Source organism: Gossypium hirsutum, chromosome D10 (genome assembly GCF_007990345.1).
Source record: "Gossypium hirsutum isolate 1008001.06 chromosome D10, Gossypium_hirsutum_v2.1, whole genome shotgun sequence".
NCBI lineage: Eukaryota > Viridiplantae > Streptophyta > Magnoliopsida > Malvales > Malvaceae > Gossypium > Gossypium hirsutum.
In genome coordinates, this window is record NC_053446.1 from 61,615,294 (window position 1) to 61,637,256 (window position 21,963).

Sequence of the window (21,963 nt, forward strand, 5' to 3'; positions counted from 1 at the left end):
AAGAGATGCATGAAACATAAACTGAAAAATAGCTATGCCTAAACATAAATCATTCTCATAGTAACAATAATCATATTGAAAAGAATAATGGAATGTATTAGCATGACTACAGAAGAAGCTTAGATAAAATCGAACCTTAAATTTTGAAGAACGGAGAAATCGGCAGAGAAGAGAGAGTGAGATGTCTAAAGATGAGAAAAAATAAAGACAAACATTTCTTTCATAATATAAACCTAGACGACCCTTAGGGTTTTCCGCTCTGCCGTTGGATTAGATTCTTCCTTTCCTTTTGCCAAACCTAACGAATTTAGACCGTCGGATTTCGCTTCAAGGATGGATGGGAAAGAGAAGTTGGATTCTGATGGGCGGCTGACTGCTTTTAAGTTTAGGGTAAAGTACAAAAATAGTCACTTTTATTTGACTCATATTACATTTTAGTCACTTATGTTTGAAATGTTACGTTTTAGTCACTTATGTTATTGTTTTGTTACGAAATGGTCACTCTACCGTTAACTCTGTTACCTCCCTAATGGTAGTCTTACGTGGCTGTCCAAATGTGTTTTAAATGCCACTTGGATGTCCAGTTGTTGGGATGAAAATAGATTCTTAATTAAATAAAGTTAATTTGGACTGCCACATAGGGCATCCAATTGGCATTTAAAACCTATTTGGACTGCCACATAGGACCACTATTAGGGAGTTAATGGAGCTTAACAGTAGAGTGACCACTTCGTAACAAAACGATAACGTAAGTGACTAAAGTATAACATTCAAACATAAATGACTAAAATATAATCTGAGTCAAACAAAAGTGACTATTTTGAATTTACCCTTAAGTTTAACGGTCACATCTTCAACCCTACTTATTTCTTAAAAAGGGTAATATACTTTTTGGCACCTAAATTGACTTTAATGTTCAAATTAGTATCTTTTTTTTTTTCAAATTGGTAACTAAGTTAGGCTTGCTTAACATATTTTAATCCCTTTTTGTAACCCATTAAAAGTTTAAATTTTGAGGATAGTCTCTACACTTATTGATTTTTGTGATTTAGTTTCTCTATTTTTATTTTCTCAAAATTGATCCCTCTATTTTTTGATTTGCTCATTTTTAATCCCTCCATTAACCTTTTCAATTACACTGTTAAAAAATTAGGAACAATCATAAATTTAACCCCTCAATCTTTACATATTTTATCAATTTAACCCCTACTCTTTTTATTTTTCTTTAATTATTAAAAATAAAAAAATGTATGGGGTGTTTGGTAAATAGGGTTTTGGGTCTTTTTTAGCTAATTTGAGCACAAATTGAGGATTGAGTAGCCAAACCCTCTAATTATAGTATTTGGTGAATGGAGGTTTGCAAGAGTTTATTGAGCTAAAACCTTCAAAACAAAAAATATTGGTATCAGCAACTTTTTCACAGCTGATTAGAAATGAGATATGAAATGACGTATCTATTTCTTGAAAACTTATGTACTCTTAATTTATTTTCAATTTACTTGTGTAAAATTATTTCTTATGTAACTTTATATTATTGAAATATGCTACTTGACAAATTTATTTAGAGTGTGACATAATTATCACTAATTACATACTAAGAACATGACATAATTATCACTGAGAATATAGTTTACAATTATATTGATACACCATTAATATTATCAATTTCCACAAGGTTAATATTTGTAAATAAAGAACTTAAGAAATTTATTTATCTAAATTTTAATTCATTAGTAACAATGTTTTGTTTCAATAATTTCACCCAATAAAGACTAAAGTATTACAAACAAATAAATACTTAACAATAAAATGTGTTATATCCTTATTTGTCATTTTACACATATCAGCTTTTAGCTATAGCTAAGTTTTACCAAGCAATTTTAGATAAATAGTTAATAGAATCAGTTGGTCAAATCAACCACTACAATCAACAATCAACCAATTATCAAACAGAGGCTATAAATTTTCCGATATGTGCCAAGAAATTAAAATAGAAAAGAAAAACTTACTATTAATTATTACCATTAGAGATTTTAACTTGTAATTCTCATTTAGTGACAATAAGTATTGTGCATATTAAGTAATTTACATTATAAACCATTGAACTTAACTCAACTTTTAAATAGATCATTAATTTTTGATTTAATCAAATTACATCATTTAATTTTAATTATTTGTCACAGAAATAACTTAATCTACGTTCTTACTTTCGTGTTTAGTTTTGCATATAAATGTGAACCGATAAGGGAGGCGGTGGAAATTTGAGAAAGAAAAGAAAAGACTTGTTTTACAAATACGCAAGAGTGAGAAAGTTGATGAATCAAACAATCTTTTGTTTCCAAAACATTTTTATTGAAAATAATGCTCTAATTTTTACATATTTTATCTTCATTTTCAAAAATTTCAAAATCATCTAAAATAAATTTAATTGCGAGTGAAATTGCTAATTTCAAGCATGCAAAATGATGATAAAAACATTTATATATATATATATCATATATAACAAAATCAAAGTTTTAGAGTAAAAATGAAAATTTGCAATCTAGACCATTTCTCCAATTTAAATGTGTCACCAATAAAATTTTCACACCTCGACAATTAAATTTCCTTTACACTTATAGTTAATATACCATAATTGCTCTAAATAGATATTCATATATTTTCACATCTACAAAATACATTTTAAATAAATATTGTTGATAGAGAGTTTCAAGTGCCACTAACCATGTCCTAATCTTGGTTTAATATCAATTTGGTCATTGGTTCATTTGCTACATAAAGTTTTATACATTTATTTAATTAAGTCTTACTTATGCAACCACTTTACAATTACTCCCTGTACTATAATTAATAACTTTCTCGATTTAATTACTTAATAGATAAATATTATAATTTTGTTATATTCCTCCATCACTTGGACACGTGTCAGTTGGGTAGTTGGTATTGACCTCCCTTTTGACTCCATTGAAGATAATGTCTTGGGTGACCTGTCTTCCTGATCAGATAAATGATATCCTTTCGTTGTTGGGACCACCCGTTAGATAAGCCCTCTCACTCTCTGATGACGAGATAAGCACTCGCTTCTTAGGCACCTACTTTTTAGGTGTGAATACACTCTCAAGGCAATGAGAGGCACACTTGACCATAACAACCTTTATTGATCAAATAAATAATAGAATGGGTCCCACCATGAATATCCTTTACGCATTCTATAGGATAAAGCATTTACCCTATCATGTCACGCTAGTGGACAAGAGGACCTCTTCTATAAATACCTTTTTAGTGATGAAGAAGATATCACTTTTCAACTCTATTGTTACGATGAGCAATTATCCTCTCCTTTATTAATCAACTTGTCTTTTTTTTTTTACTTTCCGACTCTCCGCATCTTTAGGTGAATCGGTTTTCATAGGTCCACCACTTACTCTTCCCAACCTCCTTCCTACTATCCTTTATTGTTGTACTTTGTATCAACAATTGGTGTGGTGAGCATGGACCTTACAACCGCTTCTTCTCAAAATGATGCTACTTTCAACCCCCTTAAAGCCCGCCAACTCCTTTACTCCAGCGACCTCTACTCCAGCGACTGGCAACAACCCCGCTAACACTGAGCTCTGTTCAAACTAAACCTCTCTTCCCACCACCCAAACAATAACTCATCCCACTATCGACTCCCTTGAAGTTCTCATCCAGTTTATGACCTCTCTTAATGTTCCTCTACCCACTCTTTTGGTTAACCCCGCCACTACCGATCCACTAGTCGCCCCAGGCACTCCACCCTCTTTTAGAACTCCTTCTCAAGATCCTAAGGACTAACTATTGTGACAGATTCTCTCCTATTTGGTGACTCCTCCCACTCAACCTATTGTCACTGCTGTAAATGCTAACCAAGCCTCCTAACAACAACAAGCCTTTGGCCTTAAACACTAAGTCACTGAGATGCAGGAAAAGATGCGTCTCATGAAGGAATAACTCCTGGCCTAGAAGCATCAATTTCAAGAGCAACAAGAGCGCTAACACTTGTTATATCTGTAGAATGCTCATAATGAGCAACTGATTATAGAGTTATGAGCAACGAAAAATGATGTTGAGGACGCCGACTTACCCTTTTTTTCCATCTGGAAACTTTGGCTCAGTCTACTGTTCGTAGGAACCAGAAGGACAATAATGATGATAAGGCTATGGAGGAAGTTCAACTTATTAACTATCCAAATTAAGGGGCCCATAACAAAGTAGCTTCCATTGATGAGCAAATAGAAGCCTCCAAGTTAGAGTTGTTGCAAAAAGTCAACGGTTCCAAGTCTGATGAAGCTTTGTGGAGTTATTCCAACGAGTCGTTGGCTCCATTAGTTTTGACTTCCAACATCTCTGCTTCTTTCAAATTCCCCAAGTTATCTCACAATGAGGTGGGTGATCTGAAGGACCATATTTCCCATTACAATAACCACATGAATATCCTTGGGGTTTCTGATGATGTTAAGTGTAAAGCATTCTCCATGACTCTCTCTAACACCGTTCGACGATAATTTCAAAATGGTTAATTTGATGTACTATTGGTCTAATTACCATTCTAAACATTCCTATGATTTAAATCTAACTCTTTACAATTTCAACACAAACCCCACTACTTAGTTGCTCTTACAATATGGTAATAAGCTTTAAGTTCTAAATTCTTAACCTTAACAAATTAACACATCTAATTAATGAATATTAAGTAACTAATGAACCACAAAACCAACACATTTCTCACTCTAAAAATCTCTCAATTTAGCTTTATTAGAATAACTCGGTTCAAGAAATTTGGCCAAAACTAAACTTCCTGAAAAGTTAGGGAATTACACATTGAACCTTGGTTAGTAATTATATAGATTGAACAATTGAAAAAAAAAAGATAGTTGATTAACTAGATTAGATGTAATTTGAGTTCTAGGTTCATAAATTTGATCGAGAAACTAAAAAGTTTTCATTACTTTAGTTTAGTGAAATCTTTATAATTTGCTTAGTTTATTTTTAATAGTAATTATATTTTTTATTGATCTAAATTAGATAAAATTGAATAGTTGATACTTAGAACCTCAAGACTATATAAATAAAACCCTTCTTAGCACAAAGAGAGGGCAGTTGAAACTAATGGACAAAACCTCTACAAAAATCTCCCAACAACCTAATATCCACTAATGGCTCTCGACACCAACAAAATTTGAACCACTTCTAAGCCCTCTTAATTGGATCTCAAATAAAAAATCTCAAGTCTCACTTAGTTTGGAATTATTAAAAAAAGATAATATTTAAATAAAGGGTTGATATAATTTTTTGCCCTTAAACTTGACAATTAAGTCTATTTTAATCACTGAACTTGATTTAAAAAAATAAGTGATAAATGTGTCACAAACTCAAAATGCCACATTATTGAATATTGATAAAATCAAAATTTAAGGACCAAAATAAACTTAATTATCAAACTCAAATAGCAAAATTAATTAATATATATATACCAAAATAGAATAAGGTTAAAAAATGAAAATATTCCCAATTATTCTCGAGACCTCTCTTTTCTTTCTCCCCAAGCTTTGGAGAGTTGTTTAGTAAAAAAGAACTCCTTGCCTATGCCCTTACGACATATCTGAATCATTTAGGATCCGTTCTTCTTTGCATTTTAAATGGACTTTTGCGTTAAAAAGTCCTTTTCTCTTAAAAGGAACGAAGAATGGCCTCTATTTTCTCAAAAATTCACCATCTAAACGTGATTTTCTCCAGATGGAGAAGCTGAAAATTTCACCATCTAAAAAGCTTGACGTGCTTTTGGCTGATAAATGACCAAATTAACCTGTCTTCTCTCCCTTGGAAAAACGTTATTTCCTCTGCTGTGAAAGTTCTATACCCATTTTTTTCACATTTTCGCTGTGAAAGCTTCTTCCTATTCTTTGTTCCTCTTCCGCAGGTGAGTTCGTTTTCTTCTTCTTCTCTTTAATTATTAATTATGCTTTGTTTTTATTTACTTTTTAATTCTGGCTTTTGTGCCTCTTTTCTTTACTGCTTTGTGCCTCTACTGCTGCTTTGCTCTGCCTCTTTTATTTTGTGCCTCTTTTGCTCGCTTTGTAACTCTTCCAAACTATTTTAGTTGATAAAAATAGAAGAAATATAGACTAAATCAAAATTCGTATCCAAATTCCATATCGTTGCTGAACTTTCTGTATCTTTTGTATTTAAAAGTTCTGATGATGTTCTTTTTAATTGTTTCTAGGGTTTAGCTTTACTATAAGAAACATTACTAATTACTCGAATTCAAGCTCTCCAATCTATTGTTGATATTTCGATACCGAAAATTAATTATATAAATGATCATAAAATCACATTCGATGGTTGGATTTTGCAATGAATCTCCGAATATTTAACAATTATTGTTATTTTTGAATGAATGAAACGTACTTTCTTTCTTATGCACGAAAAATTGTTGTATTTTTTGGATTTTTTTTATTTTAGTAGGAAAAAAGTATGATTAATTCAGTTAAGTGATATTGCCATTAGACAGATAGCTCTTTGTAGTTGCTTATCTAAATGTTGCCACCTCCAGAAATCATGGAACAAAAGCTTGCTACACAACATGTGGAAATGCAGAGACTTGGTACAGAAAACCAGAGAACTGCTGCTACCAATGGAACATTGAGACAGGAACTTGCTGCTGCACAGCATGAGTTGCAGATCTTGCATGCTCAGATAGGAGCTGTAACATCTGAAAGAGAACAACAAATGACGAGCCTTACGGATAAAATAGCTAAGATGGAAGCAGAACTGCAAGCAGCTGAGCCTGTTAAGGTAGAGTTGCAGCAGGTACACTCTGATGCTCAGAATTCGGTGTTCTCTTTATGTTATAAGCTGGACATTGTTATAATAGATTGTTCTTTCAATTTTAAAACTGTATGAGCAAAATGAAATGAACTAGGATACTGCAAATGAGTAATCACTTTGATAATAAGTATTATTTAATGAAATCTTCTACATATTCCTTAAAGTTTTTGTCATTGAGTTTAAGTGGATTATAGGTTCAATTGTATTTATTGTTCTAGAGGCTACACTAGGTATCAACTTTAGCACGATGACTTGTTTAATTATTGGTTATATTCTTATTTCTTTTAATGCTTGCATGCTCTTGATTACCAATGCTTGCCCCTAGAGTGTTGTATTCTTTGCTTTATCTGGTGATGGGGCTACTAATCAAGGGCAGTTGTTTGAGGCTTTGAACATCTCTGCACTTTGAAATCTGCCTGCAATTTTGGTCTGCGAGAATAATCATTGTGAGCAATTTGAATTGGAATGAAATTTTATTGGTCTATTAAATTTTTGTGGACTTTATTTATTTCATGTAACAGATGGTATGGGGACGGCTGAGTGGAGAGCCGCAAAGAGTCCTGCTTACTACAAACGTGGGGATTATGCTCCTGGTTTAAAGGTGAGACTTGGTTGGCTGAGAGATAAATAGTGGTTGTAATTTGTTGGTTCTTTAGTATTATTATTATGATTATTAAGTAAATGAGGATTATGTATGTGATGTTGAAGTGACTATGACCAGTAGATGTCGTAAGAGTGATAGTGGATGGTAAAAAACTGTGATAATTGTGATTTTGGGCCATGTGAGATGCTTCTGCTTGTTTTATATTGTTGTTTTGTTCTCTTATCCTTTTATTTAAAAACTAAACGTTTGAATGAAGTTTCAGAAAAGCAGAATCTCAAGGGATTTTCCTGCTTATACGATCGATTCTTAATATTTAAGGCTCAACTCACCTCTCACAATATAAGTTGATTTTTTGATAAAATAGAATTTGAAAATATCTCAGCGTGTCTTGAGGCTCAACTCACCTCTCGCAATATGAGTTGATTTTTGACAAACAAAAATTAAAATTACCTCAGCGTCTTGAGGCTCAACTCACTTCTCGTAATATGAGTTGATTTTTTTTGAAACATAAATTAAAAAAACAAAAATTGAAAATACCTCAGCGTGTCCTGAGGCTCAACTCACCTCTCGCAATATGAGTTGAAATTAAAACACAAAAATTGAAAATACCTCAGCGTGCCCCGAGGCTCAACTCACCTCTTGCAATATGAGCTAATTTTGAAAAAGTAGAAATTAAAAGGTTCAACCCACCTCTCGCAATATGAGTTGATTCTTGACAAATAGAAATTGAAATTACCTCATCGTGTCCTGAGGCTCAACTCACCTCTCGCAATATGAATTGAAAAAAATACCACAGTGTGTAATCTGAAGCTCAACTCACCTCTCGCAATATGAGTTGATTTTTTTTAAAAAACAGAAATTGAAAATACCTCAGCATGTGAACCGAGGCTTAACTCACCTCTCGCAATATAAGTTGATTTTTTTTTTGAAAACAGAAATTTAAAATACCTCAACGTGTCTTGAGGCTCAACTCATTTCTCGCAATATAAGTTGAATTTTGAAAACAGAAATTGAAATTACCTCAGCGTGTCTTGAGGCTCAACTCATTTCTCGCAATATAAGTTGATTTTTTTTAACAACAGAAATTGAAATTACCTCAGCGTGTCCTGAGGCTCAACTCACCTCTAGCAATATGAGTTGATTTTGAAAAACAAAAATTAAAAGGCTTAACTCACCTCTCGCAATATGAGTCAATTTAAAACATAAACTAAAAATACCTCGGGGTGCCCCGAGGCTCAACTCACTTCTCGCAATATGAGTTGATTTTGAAAAAAAAATTAAAAATACCTCAACGTGTCTTGAGGCTCAACTCATCTCTCGCAATATGAGTTGATTTTCCTTGGAAAGCATGAATATTAAACATCAAAATACCAAAACCAGTCATTTGGTAGAACTCGGGTATCTTTTCTTTGATTCAGTGCGACTCTCATTCAAGATTTCTTGCTTTACTGGATTACCTGTATATGCCATGCATGATGTCATCATGATATGCACATGTTTGTCTTAAATGCCTTTATGCCTACATGATTATGCAGTGCTCCTTAAGCATATTGGTCGTATGTCATTTTCGCCATGATTGTTGAGGATCTGCGTTCATTGCTTTGATTCTCGACCTTCTCTTCAGGCCTCATACCTGTCTTCGAGCTTTACGAGTAATCGACGTTTCTCAGATATCACCCTTTTGCCCTTGGTTAAACTTTGTTCTTGCTTTGAAGATCTTGCACTTATCGAATTCTTATCCGGGTAATGCTTGACATTTCTTTTGTTTATAGTATGTCATTTCACTATTTATCATTAAATAAACACATAATGAGATGCATGAAAATGGTCAGGTAGGGATAAAAAGGATATCTCATATTCCTTTATTTCAAATGTGGCAAACAAAGAAAGTTAACCAATGAGAGTAAAAATGTCAAAAAGAAAGAAAAGGTTGTATTCAACGGATACAAATGCTCTAGATATTCAACACATGAACTCTTCCACGTTCCTCAATCAATAATCTTTTCGAGCATGGCTTCTTGCGTAGAAAATTTCGAGCTTTCAGAAGTGCTTCAAATACTGTAGTCTCACTACTTGACCTATCGTTCGACCGCCAGGTTTGTTTCATTAGGATGCCTTCTTGGGTTTTCATCCTAATCTTTTTGTACTAATCAAGACGCCCTTTTCGGGTTTTCGCCCTGATCCTTTTTTTTAAGATGCCCTTTTCGGGTTTTCATCTTAAGCATAATATTTCTTCACCGCATCTGAATTCACCGGATTCGGTAACTCCTTCCCATCCATCTCGGTAAGGATTAAAGCTCCTCCTGAAAATGCCTTCTTTACGACGTATGGTCCTTCCCAATTTGGTGCCCATTTTCCTCGCAGGTCTTTTTGTATTGGGTGAATCTTTCTCAGAACGAGTTCTCTTTCATGGAACTCTCTTGGTCGTACCTTCTTGTCATGGGCTGCGATCATTCTCTTTTGGTACATTTGCCCATAACAAATTGCCCTTAGACGTTTTTCTTCAATGAGGTTCAACTGATCATATCGAGCTCGAACCCATTCTGCTTCTTCTAACTTTGATTCCATCAATACTCGTAGAGAGGGGATCTCAACCTCGATAGGTAGCACAGCTTCCATTCCATAGACTAGAGAGAAAGGAGTTGCTCCCGTATATGTTCGCACAGATGTGCGATATGCAAACAAAGCAAATGGAAGTTTCTCGTGCCAATCTTTATATGTCTCAGTCATTTTCCTAATGATCCTCTTAATGTTCTTGTTAGCTGCTTCAACAGCCCCGTTCATCTTTGGGCGATAGGGCGAGGAATTATGATGCTTTATTTGGAACTGCTCGCACACTTCTTTCATCATCTTATTGTTCAGATTCGTGGCATTATCTGAGATGATTCTTTCAGGCAAACCATATCGGCAAATGATTTCCTTTTTCAAAACTTACACACTGCAGTCTTCGTCACATTGGCAAACGAAGCGGCTTCAATCCATTTTGTAAAGTAATCGATAACCACAAAAATGAATCGATTTCCATTTGAAGCTTTTGGAGACATTGGCCCTATGACATCCATGCCCCACATAGAAAAAGGCCACGGAGAAGTCATGACATGAAGGGGTGAAGGGGCTACATGAATTTTATCGCCGTAGATTTGACATTTGTGGCATTTTCTGGCAAAATTGATGCAGTCACTTTCCATTGTCAGCCAATAATAACCGAGTCTCATGATCTTTCTGGCCATATTGAAACCATTGGCATGCATTCCACAAATTCCCTCATGGACCTCTTCAAGTATTTTTCTGGCTTCAACATCATCCACACATCTCAAAAGCATCTGATCCTTTCCTCTTTTATACAGGATATCTCCATCAAGAACAAATCCCGCTGCCATTCTTCTAATTGTTCTTTTATCGTTTTCATTCGCTTGTTCGGGATACCTTTGATTCTTGGTATATTCTAAGATATCATGGAACCAAGGCCGTCCGTCTACTTCTTTCTCAATGCTACAACAGTGTGCAGGGACCTCGTATATGCTCATTTTGAGGGGCATTATTTCTGCTTCTCTACTTGCTTTGAACATTGAAGCCAAAGTGGCTAGGGCATCAGCTAGTTGGTTCTCTTCTCGTGGGAAGTAATGAAAAGATATTTCTTTGAATTCCTTGATCAATCCAGCCACTAAATCACTGTACTTAATCAATTTTGAGTCCCTCACTTCCCATTCTCCACGGATTTGGTAAATCACTAGGGCTGAGTCCCCGTACACCTCCAAGATCTCGATGTTTCGTTCGATAGCTGCACGAAGCCCCATGATACAGGCCTCATATTCTGTGATATTATTGGCACAGAAGAAGTTCAGTCTTGCAGTGAACGGATAATGATTCCCGTCTGGTGATACCAGGATTGCTCCAATTCCATGCCCTAAAGCATTTGACGCACCATCAAAGCACATCTTCCATGACTTCTCTTTTGATGACTCGGATTCTATTTCTGTGATGCACATTAAGTCTTCGTCTGGGAAATCGAATCTTAAAGGCTCATATTCCTCTATCGTTCGAGTTGCTAAGAAGTCAGCTATTGCGCTCCCTTTTATCGACTTCTGACTTACATAGGCAATGTCATATTCCGAAAGGAGGATCTGCCATCGTGCCATTCTTCCTGATAGTGCCGGCGATTCCATCATGTATTTTATTGGGTCCAGCTTTGAAATTAGCCATGTCGTGTGATACAACATATATTGTCTGAGTCTCCGAGCTACCCAAACCAGAGCGCAACCATATTTCTCAATGGACGAATATTTTGCCTCATATTCAATGAACTTTTTGCTGAGGTAGTAGATCGCCTTTTCTTTCTTTCCTGACTCGTCATGTTGTCCCAGTACGCCACCCATTGAACTTTCGAACACTGTCAGATACAAAATTAATGGTCTTCCCAGAGTTGGCGGTACTAGCACTGGAGGACTGGACAAATATTGTTTTATCTTATCAAAGGTCACTTGGCATTCCTCATTCCATTCTCCCGGGTTATGTTTTCGAAGAAGCCGAAAGATTGGGTCGCATTGGTTGGTAAGTTGAACGATAAATCGGGCGATGTAATTTAATCTCCCTAAAAATCCTCTAACTTCCTTTTGCGTGCGCGGAGGTGGTAATTCTGGATGGCTTTTATTTTATCTGGATCAACTTCGATACCTCTTTCACTGACAATTAAGCCTAGCAACTTTCCCGAGGTAGCCCCGAATGTACATTTGGCTGGATTAAGCTTTAGCTGAAACTTTCTCAGCCTTTCGAACAACTTCTTGAGGTTCATTACATGCTCTTCTTCTCCTCGAGATTTAGCAATCATATCATCGACGTAGACTTCTAGTTCTTTATGCATCATGTCATGTAATAACGTCACCATAGCCCTCTGATATGTTGCCCCAGCATTCTTTAACCCGAATGGCATCACCTTATAGCAGAACGTTCCCCACATTGTTATGAAGGTAGTTTTCTCCATATCCTCAAGGGCCATCTTGATCTGATTATACCCCGAGAATCCATCCATGAAAGAAAACAATGAATGTTTTGCTGTGTTGTCCACCAACGTGTCAATATGTGGCAAGGGAAAATTATCTTTTGGGCTTGCTCGATTCAGGTCACGGTAATCCACGCACATTCGTACTTTTCCATCTTTCTTTGGTACCGGGACTATGTTAGCCACCCATTCTGGATATTTAGAGGCTTGTAGGAAGCCAACGTCAAATTGCTTCTTGACTTCCTCTTTTATTTTAAACAGTATTTCGGGCCTCATCCGTCTTAATTTTTGCTGGATGGGCTTGCATTCTGGCTTTAATGGGAGCTTATGGACCACTAAATCTTCATCTAGCCCTGGCATGTCCTGGTATGACCACGCGAAAACATCTTTGTATTCGCGGAGTAAAGTGATCAAACTATGCCTGGTACTTTCTGAAATAGAAGTCTCAATCTTCACTTCTTGTTTCCTCTCTTCAGTGCTTAAATTTATTGTTTCCACAGATTCTTCATGAGGCAGAACCTGTTTATCCTCTTGTTCCACCATTCTTAACAATTCAGGAGACGAGACATAATCTTCAGCATTTTCTTCGGCTTCAAATTCTCCTAAGCAAACAGCCTTCTCAAAATCAATTTCAAGATTCGTAACGGGCTTATTCATGTCGTCAATACCTGAGCACCTGAAAGTTGAATGGAAAAGGAAGCTATCGGGGGACATCCAAGTATTGGAAACAACAAACAAAATGTTATGTCATGGCAATGAGGCAAATGTAAGGATAGACTATGAAATGAGAAAATGATTATGAAATTAGTGATAATGCGAAAAATCGTGACAAAATGCATCTTCATTGATATTCACTTAAATGATAAAGAGCGAATGCAAGCTCCTACAAAAGAATTCCATTATATCTAAGGACACAATAGAAGGTTAATGTTTAGCATTACTCTGAAGGCTTATAAACTACAAGAAGCTCCTCAGCAATCCAATTGTTCAACATGAAACCAGGAGGGCAAGGGCGTATCCTTGAGACATCTTTACTTGTGTCAGCTCCTTTGTCAATGACATTTATACTGATGTTCTGAAAACCCTTTTCGATCATTAACATTGTGCATTGTGCATTGTCCTGCCTCGGGTATATCATTCCCGCAGACATAAATGTTCTTGACAAAGGAGGGAATTCCATAGGCTCCCATTCTGGTTCTCGGCCTAAGGTTCTCGCGATCCTTCTTTCTTGATCTTTCTTCCACTGTCTTCTTCTTTGACGCATGTCCGGCTGGAACCCCAAACCGTATCGGGCCTTATGACGCACTGGTTTAGAGCCCTGACTATTACTTGCAGATATCTCCCTAAACCTCTTCTCACTCGAGCTCCCCTTCCTACAGTCAACTTGACACCCATTCTAGTATTTCTCGACAATTTAGGCACGGGAATTTTGTTTCCCTCAGTGAAGAATGTGGCATTAACGAATTCAAGGGATCGGAAGAAGCATTCCACTACGTCCTTGCTCACTTCAAGGTATGGCGCATCAGCAGAGATAGATGCGACAATGTCTTCTTCTCCCTCGATAGTAACCAAACAGCCATCCATGATAAATTTCACCTTTTGATGTAGGGATGATGGGACCGCTCCAGCAGAATGGATCCAGGGTCTTCCCAAAAGGCAGTTATATGAGGATGTAATGTCCATGACTTGGAACTCGACATCATATATGTAGGGACCCACTTCCAGAAGGATCTCAATTTTTTCCACGACTTCACGCATTGTCCTGTCGAATGCCCTTACCGTAGAATGACAGGGCCTTAAATGGGACAGATCTATTGAAATTCTGGAAAGCATGGCCAAAGGCATAACGTTGAGTGTCGAACCATTATCGATGAGCACGTTCTGTATTATGTAGCCCTTGCAACGGGTTGTGGTATGCAATGCTTTCACTGAGCCTCTACCATTGGGCGGTATTTCATCATCACTAAAAGAAATGAAATTATCCGCATTCAAGTTGTTCATCCACCTATCCAGTTTTTCAACGGATATATTGTTTGCCACATAAGCTTGATTTAACACTTTCAGCAGAGCGTTTCGGTGTGGTTCTGAATTCAACAGCAGAGATAATACCGAGATTCGCGCTGGCTGCTTACTCAATTGTTCTACCACGTTGTACTCACTGTGCTTGATAAATTTTAAGAATTCCTGTGCTTCCTCCTCGTCCACAGGATTTTAGCTTCTTGTTCAGGCGTAGTTTCATGCTCATCATCGGTCATATGTATCGGTACTTTTCATTTCTGTTTCAAGTCACTGTTCTTCTTTATCTCCTTCGAATAACATCTTCCACTACGAGTGAAATGACCTAATTCCCCGACGCTTCCAGTCATGGCTTTAGGTTTTCATCTTCAGGTGTGACGATATTAACGTCATATTTCCATGGTACGCTTTATTGTCCTTGTAAGGGAAAGAAGATGGTACTTCGATTATCATTTTGGTTTCACCGGCTCTTTCGTCGCATCGTAATAAATTACCAACGGTTGATCAGCGCTATAAGGGGGACCTGATGACTGGCTATCAGAGGCGTATACTTCTCTTTCATTGGTCTCTTCCCTTTGTTAAGGATCTTAATCTCCTTATTATCCATCCGGTCTTGAAGCAACCTTTTAAATTCCTCATACGACTGAATGTCGTGTCCCACAATTCCATGGAAATTGCAAAAACTTTGACCTTCTTCTCCGAGAATTCTATCGGGGTGACAAAGCAATCCTTTCTTAACCAATACCTTCCAGATTTTCTGCAGAGGTGTCCTTATTTCCGAAACACATCTTCTGACTTTCCATTCGTCCACTTTCCCCACTATGCTCACATCCCTTTCGATATGGTTAGGGAATGGGTTCCCAGTTGCATTACTGGCACTATCGAATCGTAGGATACCTACATCAATGAGTCCTTGAACTCTTCTCTTAAAGGCTAGGCAGTTTTTCGTGGAATGTCCCTGGTTTCCCGTATGGTATGCACAACTAGCGAATTGTATGTTTTAACCTCAGCGAACGAGTATGGAATATGCAATGAATGAATGAATGCATGAATGTCAAATGACTGTTAGTCATGAAAGAAATGCAAGAAATTGGTGTTAATTTCAAGATAGCCCCTATTTAGGCATTTCCTTAATCAAAAGAGTCTATTACACAACGTTTCTGTCACTCGTGTAATTGATTCTTCTATCAGAAACCTTTTTTTGGCAACCAATCTCTAATCAACCCTTTCCTAACAAGATGTATATGATGCATGATGAAAAATAGAAATACAGACAAACAACATTGGTTAGCAAAATACATATGATAAGAGAAAAATTGTGGAAAATCTAACAAATTAAGCTACTTGGTCCAATGGACTCGATTCCTTTGCATAGAAAGCGAAAGTGCAAAAGGTAAGAGGCGTTCCTCCCGTGCACTTATTTTGGTGACTACTAAACGGACGGAGGTTCAGCATGGCTCTAGTTAGGTGGCTCGTATGGTTCATTATATGCGGTTTTGGTTCTAGATAGGTACTCGAATGCTCGTACTATCATCTACTAAGATTAACACGGAGCCTCGGTCATAGCCTATCACAAGCTCACGAGTTCAATTCGAGGGGTTACATTTACTTATGCCTATGCGGAGGGACAAGTTAACTCACGAAAGCATAAATCATATGTAACCCGAAAGTATTCACTAGCCTGTGCGGAGGGACGAGTTAACTCACGAAGGCGTAGCGTTTACTTTCACTTAAACGGACGGAGCCCGGGTAGAGAGCTCATGTTATGCGAAAATACAAGTGCACGGTGTGTGGGGAACAACTCATAAACCTTTACGTTTCACTTAAAGAAACTAAACCAAAATTAAAACCATAAAAATTAAAAACTGAAAAACAACCAAATAAGCAAGTTAGAAGAAATATTTACAGCACGATACAAATGCATGAATTTTGAAAACGAGATTTTCAGATCACGACCAAATTTACTTTGAACAAGGAAATTTGAAAATCATACATACGTATCTCCTAATTTGTTTTATCTTTTGTTTTAGTTTGTAGTTTTAAAATAAATGGAAGGATTGCAAGTTTCTCCCACACACTGTGCACTTACATTTTGCATAACATAAGCTCTCTACCCGGGCTCTGTCCGTTTAAGTGAAAGTAAACGCTATGCCTTCGTGAGTTAACTCGTCCCTCCGCACAGGCTAGTGAATACTTTCGGGTTATATATGACTTATGCTTTCGTGAGTTAACTTGTCCCTCCGCATAGGCATAAGTAAATGTAATCCCTCGAATTGAACTCGTGAGCCTGTGATGGGTTATGACCGAGGCTTCGTGCTAATCTTAGCAGATGATAGTACGAGCAATTCGAGTACCTATCTAGAACAAAAACCGTATATAGTGAACCATACGAGCCACCCAACTAGAGCCATGCCGAACCTCCACTCGTTTAGTAGTCACCGAAATAAGTACACGAGAAAAGCACATCTTACCTTCTATTCTTTACATTTGTGCTTTCTATGCAAGGGAATCGAGTCCATTGGACCAAGTAGCTTAATTTGTTAGATTTTCCACAATTTTTCTCTGATCATATGTGTTTTGCTAACCAATGTTGTTTGTCTGTATTTCTATTTTCATCATGCATCATATACATCTTGTTAGGAAAGGGTTGATTAGAGATTGGTTGCCAAAAAGGGTTTCTGATAGAAGAATCAATTACACGAGTGACCGAAACGTTGTGTAATAGACTCTTTTGATTAAGGAAATGCCTAAATAGGGGCTATCTTGAAATTAACACCAATTTCTTGCATTTCTTTCATGACTAACAGTCATTTGACATTCATGCATTCATTCATTCATTGCATATTCCATACTCGTTGCTGAGGTTAAAACATACAATTCACTAGTTGTGCATACCATACGGGAAACCAGGGACATTCCACGAAAAACTGCCTAGCCTTTAAGAGAAGAGTTCAAGGACTCATTGATGCAGGTATCCTACGATTCGATAGTGCCAGTAATGCAACTGGGAACCCATTCCCTAACATATCGAAAGGGATGTGAGCATAGTGGGGAAAGTGGACGAATGGAAAGTCAGAAGATGTGTTTCAGAAATAAGGACGCCTCTACAGAAAATCTGGGAGGTACTGGTTAAGAAAGGATTGCTTTGTCACCCCGATAGAATTCGCAGAAGAAGGTCAAAGTTTTTGCAATTTTCATGGAATTGTGGGACACGACATTCAGTCCTGTGAGGAATTTAAAAGGTTGCTTCAAGACCGGATGGATAATAAGGAGATTAAGATCCTTAACAAAAGGGAAGAGACCAATGAAAGAGAAGTATGCGCCTCTGATAGCCAGTCATCAGGTCCCCCTTATAGCGTGATCAACCGTTAGTAATTTATTACGATGCGACGAAAGAGCCGGTGAAACCAAAAATGATAATCGAAGTACCATCTTCTTTCCCTTACAAGGACAATAAAGCGTACCATGGAAATATGACGTTAATATCGTCACACCTGAAGATGAAAAACCCAAAGCCATGACTGGAAGCGTCGGGGAATTAGGTCATTTCACTCGTAGTGGAAGATGTTATTCGAAGGAGATAAAAAGAACAGTGACTTGAAACAGAAAGGAAAAGCATCGATGCATGTGACCGATGATGAGCATGAAACTGCGCCTGAACAAGAAGCTAAAAATCCTGTGGACGAGGAGGAAGCACAGGAATTCTTAAAATTTATCAAGCACAGTGAGTACAACGTGGTAGAACAATTGAGTAAGCAGCCAGCGCGAATCTCGGTATTATCTCTGCTGTTGAATTCAGAACCACACCGAACGCTCTGCTGAAAGTGTTAAATCAAGCTTATGTGGCAAACAATGTATCCGTTGAAAAACTGGATAGGTGGATGAACAACTTGAATGCGGATAATTTCATTTCTTTTAGTGATGATGAAATACCGCCCAATGGTAGAGGCTCAGTGAAAGCATTGCATATCACAACCCGTTGCAAGGGCTACATAATACCGAACGTGCTCATCGATAATGGTTCGGCACTCAACGTTATGCCTTTGGCCACGCTTTCTAGAATTTCGATGGATCTGTCCCATTTAAGGCCCTGTCATTCTACGGTAAGGGCATTCGACAGGACAATGCGTGAAGTCATGGAAAAAATTGAGATCCCTCTGGAAGTGGGTCCTACATATATGATGTCGAGTTCCAAGTCATGGACATTACATCCTCATATAACTGCCTTTTGGGAAGACCCTGGATCCATTCTGCTGGAGCGGTCCATCATCCCTCCATCAAAAGGTGAAATTTATCATGGATGGCTGTTTGGTCACTGTCGAGGGAGAAGAAGACATTGTCGCATCTATCTCTGCTGATGCGCCATACCTTGAAGTGAGCAAGGACGTAGTGGAATGCTCCTTCCGATCCCTTGAATTCGTCAATGCCACATTCTTCACTGAGGGAAACAAAATTCCGAGCCTAAATTGTCGAGAAATACTAGAATAGGTGTCAAGTTGACTGTAGGAAGGGGAGCTCGAGTGAGAAGAGGTTTAGGGAGATATCTGCAAGGAATAGTCAGGGCTCTAAAACCAGTGCATCATAAGGCCCGATACGTTTGGGGTTCCAGCCGGACATGCGTCAAAGAAAAGACAGTGGAAGAAAGATCAAGAAAGAAGGATCGCGAGAACTTAGGCGAGAACCAGAATGGGAGCCTATGGAATTCCCTCCTTTGTCAAGAACATTTACGTCTGCGGAATGATATACCCGAGCAGACAATGCACAAGCACAATGTTAATGATCGAAAAGGGTTTTCAGAACATCAGTATAAATGTCATTGACAAAGGAGCTGACACAAGTAAAGATGTCTCAAGGATACGCCTTTGTCCCCTGGTTTCATGTTGAACAATTGGACTGCGAGGACCTTCTTGTAGTTTATAAGTCTTCAGAGTAATACTCAAACATTAACATTCTATTGTGTCCTTAGATATAATAGAATTCTTTTGTAGGAGCTTGCATTCGCTCTTTATCATTTAAGTGAATATCAATGAAGATGCATTTTGTCACGATTTTTCGCATTATCACTAATTTCATAATCATTTTCTCATTTCATAGCCTATCCTTACATTTGCTTCATTGCCATGACATAACATTTTGTTTGTTGTTTCCAATACTTGGATGTCCCCGATAGCTTCCTTTTCCATTCAACTTTCAGGTGCTCAGATATTGAGACATGAATAAGCCCGTTACGAATCTTGAAATTGATTTTGAGAAGGCTGTTTGCTTAGGAGAATTTGAAGCCGAAGAAAATGCTGAAGATTATGTCTCGTCTCCTGAATTGTTAAGAATGGTGGAACAAGAGGATAAACAGTTCTGCCTCATGAAGAATCTGTGGAAACAATAAATTTGGGCACTGAAGAGAGGAAACAAGAAGTGAAGATTGGGACTTCTATTTCAGAAAGTACTAGGCATAGTTTGATCACTTTACTCCGCGAATACAAAGATGTTTTCGCGTGGTCATACCAGGACATGCCAGGGCTAGATGAAGATTTAGTGGTCCATAAGCTCCCATTAAAGCCAGAATGCAAGCCCATCCAGCAAAAATTAAGACGGATGAGGCCCGAAATGCTGTTGAAAATAAAAGAGGAAGTCAAGAAGCAATTTGACGCTGGCTTCCTACAAGCCTCCAAATATCCAGAATGGGTGGCTAACATAGTCCCGGTACCAAAGAAAGATGGAAAAGTACGAATGTGCGTGGATTACCGTGACCTGAATCGAGCAAGCCCAAAAGATAATTTTCCCTTCCACATATTGACACGTTGGTGGACAACACAGCAAAACATTCATTGTTTTCTTTCATGGATGGATTCTCGGGGTATAATCAGATCAAGATGGCCCTGAGGATATGGAGAAAACTACCTTCATAACAATGTGGGGAACGTTCTGCTACAAGGTGATGCCATTCGGGTTAAAAATGCTGGGGCAACATATCAGAGGGCTATGGTGACGTTATTCCATGACATGATGCATAAAGAACTAGAGGTCTACGTCGATGATATGATTGCTAAATCTCGAGGAGAAGAAGAGCATGTAATGAACCTCAAGAAGTTGTTCGAAAGCTGAGAAAGTTTCAGCTAAAGCTTAATCCAGCCAAATGTATTCGGGGCTACCTCGGGAAAGTTGCTAGGCTTCATTGTCAGTGAAAGAGGTATCGAAGTTGATCCAGATAAAATAAAAGCCATCCAAGAATTACCACCTCCGCGCACGCAAAAGGAAGTTAGAGGATTTTTAGGGAGATTAAATTACATCGCCCGATTATCGCTCAACTTACCAACCAATGCGACCCAATCTTTCGGCTTCTTCGAAACATAACCCGGGAGAATGGAATGAGGAATGCCAAGTGACCTTTGATAAGATAAAACAATATTTGTCAGTCCTCCAGTGCTAGTACCGCCAACTCTGGGAAGACCATTAATTTTGTATCTGACAGTGTTCGAAAGTTCAATGGGTGCGTACTGGGACAACATAACGAGTCAGGAAAGAAAGAAAAGGCGATCTACTACCTCAGCAAAAAGTTCATTGAATATGAGGCAAAATATTCGTCCATTGAGAAATATTGTTGCGCTCTGGTTTGGGTAGCTCGGAGACTCAGACAATATATGTTGTATCACACGACATGGCTAATTTCAAAGCTGGACCCAATAAAATACATGATGGAATCGCCGGCACTATCAGGAAGAATGGCACGATGGCAGATCCTCCTTTCGGAATATGACATTGCCTATGTAAGTCAGAAGTCGATAAAAGGGAGCGCAATAGCTGACTTCTTAGCAACTCGAACGACAGAGGAATATGAGCCTTTAAGATTCGATTTCCCAGACGAAGACTTAATGTGCATCACAGAAATAGAATCCGAGTCATCAAAAGAGAAGTCATGGAAGATGTGCTTTGATGGTGCGTCAAATGCTTTAGGGCATGTAATTGGAGCAATCCTGGTATCACCAGACGGGAATCATTATCCGTTCACTGCAAGACTGAACTTCTTCTGTACCAATAATATCGCAGAATATGAGGCCTGTATCATGGGGCTTCGTGCAGCTATCGAACGAAACATCGAGATCTTGGAGGTGTACGGGGACTCAGCCCTAGTGATTTACCAAATCCGTGGAGAATGGGAAGTGAGGGACTCAAAATTATTAAGTACAGCGATTTAGTGGCTGGATTGATCAAGGAATTCAAAGAAATAACTTTTCATTACTTCCCACGAGAAGAGAACCAACTGGCTGATGCCCTAGCCACTTTGGCTTCAATGTTCAAAGCAAGTAGAGAAGCAGAAATAATGCCCCTCAAAATGAGCATATACGAGGTCCCTGCACACTGTTGTAGCATTGAGAAAGAAGTAGACGGAGGCCTTGGTTCCATGATATCTTAGAATATACCAAGAATCAAAGGTATCCCGAACAAGCGAATGAGAACGATAAAAGAACAATTAGAAGAATGGCAGCGGGATTTGTTC

At 37.8% G+C, this 21,963-nt stretch overlaps 1 protein-coding gene across 3 annotated transcripts; it reads left to right on the forward strand.

Moving 5' to 3' along the window:
* The first annotated feature begins 5,514 nt into the window (after positions 1–5,514).
* LOC107930668 (protein FLX-like 2) lies at positions 5,515–7,654 on the forward strand. 3 transcript variants are annotated; one of them, XM_016862369.2, is made up of 4 exons: positions 5,516–5,941; positions 6,575–6,831; positions 7,175–7,295; positions 7,371–7,654. In XM_016862369.2, exons 2-3 carry the CDS (start codon positions 6,580–6,582, stop codon positions 7,256–7,258), a joined length of 336 nt encoding a protein of 111 aa, XP_016717858.1. In that variant the 5' UTR covers positions 5,516–5,941; positions 6,575–6,579; the 3' UTR covers positions 7,259–7,295; positions 7,371–7,654. The 3 variants fall into 3 exon arrangements, with proteins under 3 accessions (XP_016717859.1, XP_016717858.1, XP_016717861.1); XM_016862370.2 differs by lacking the exon at positions 7,175–7,295 and having other exon boundaries at positions 5,515–5,941; XM_016862372.2 differs by lacking the exon at positions 7,175–7,295 and having other exon boundaries at positions 5,520–5,941; positions 6,575–6,816.
* The last annotated feature ends 14,309 nt before the right edge of the window (positions 7,655–21,963 follow it).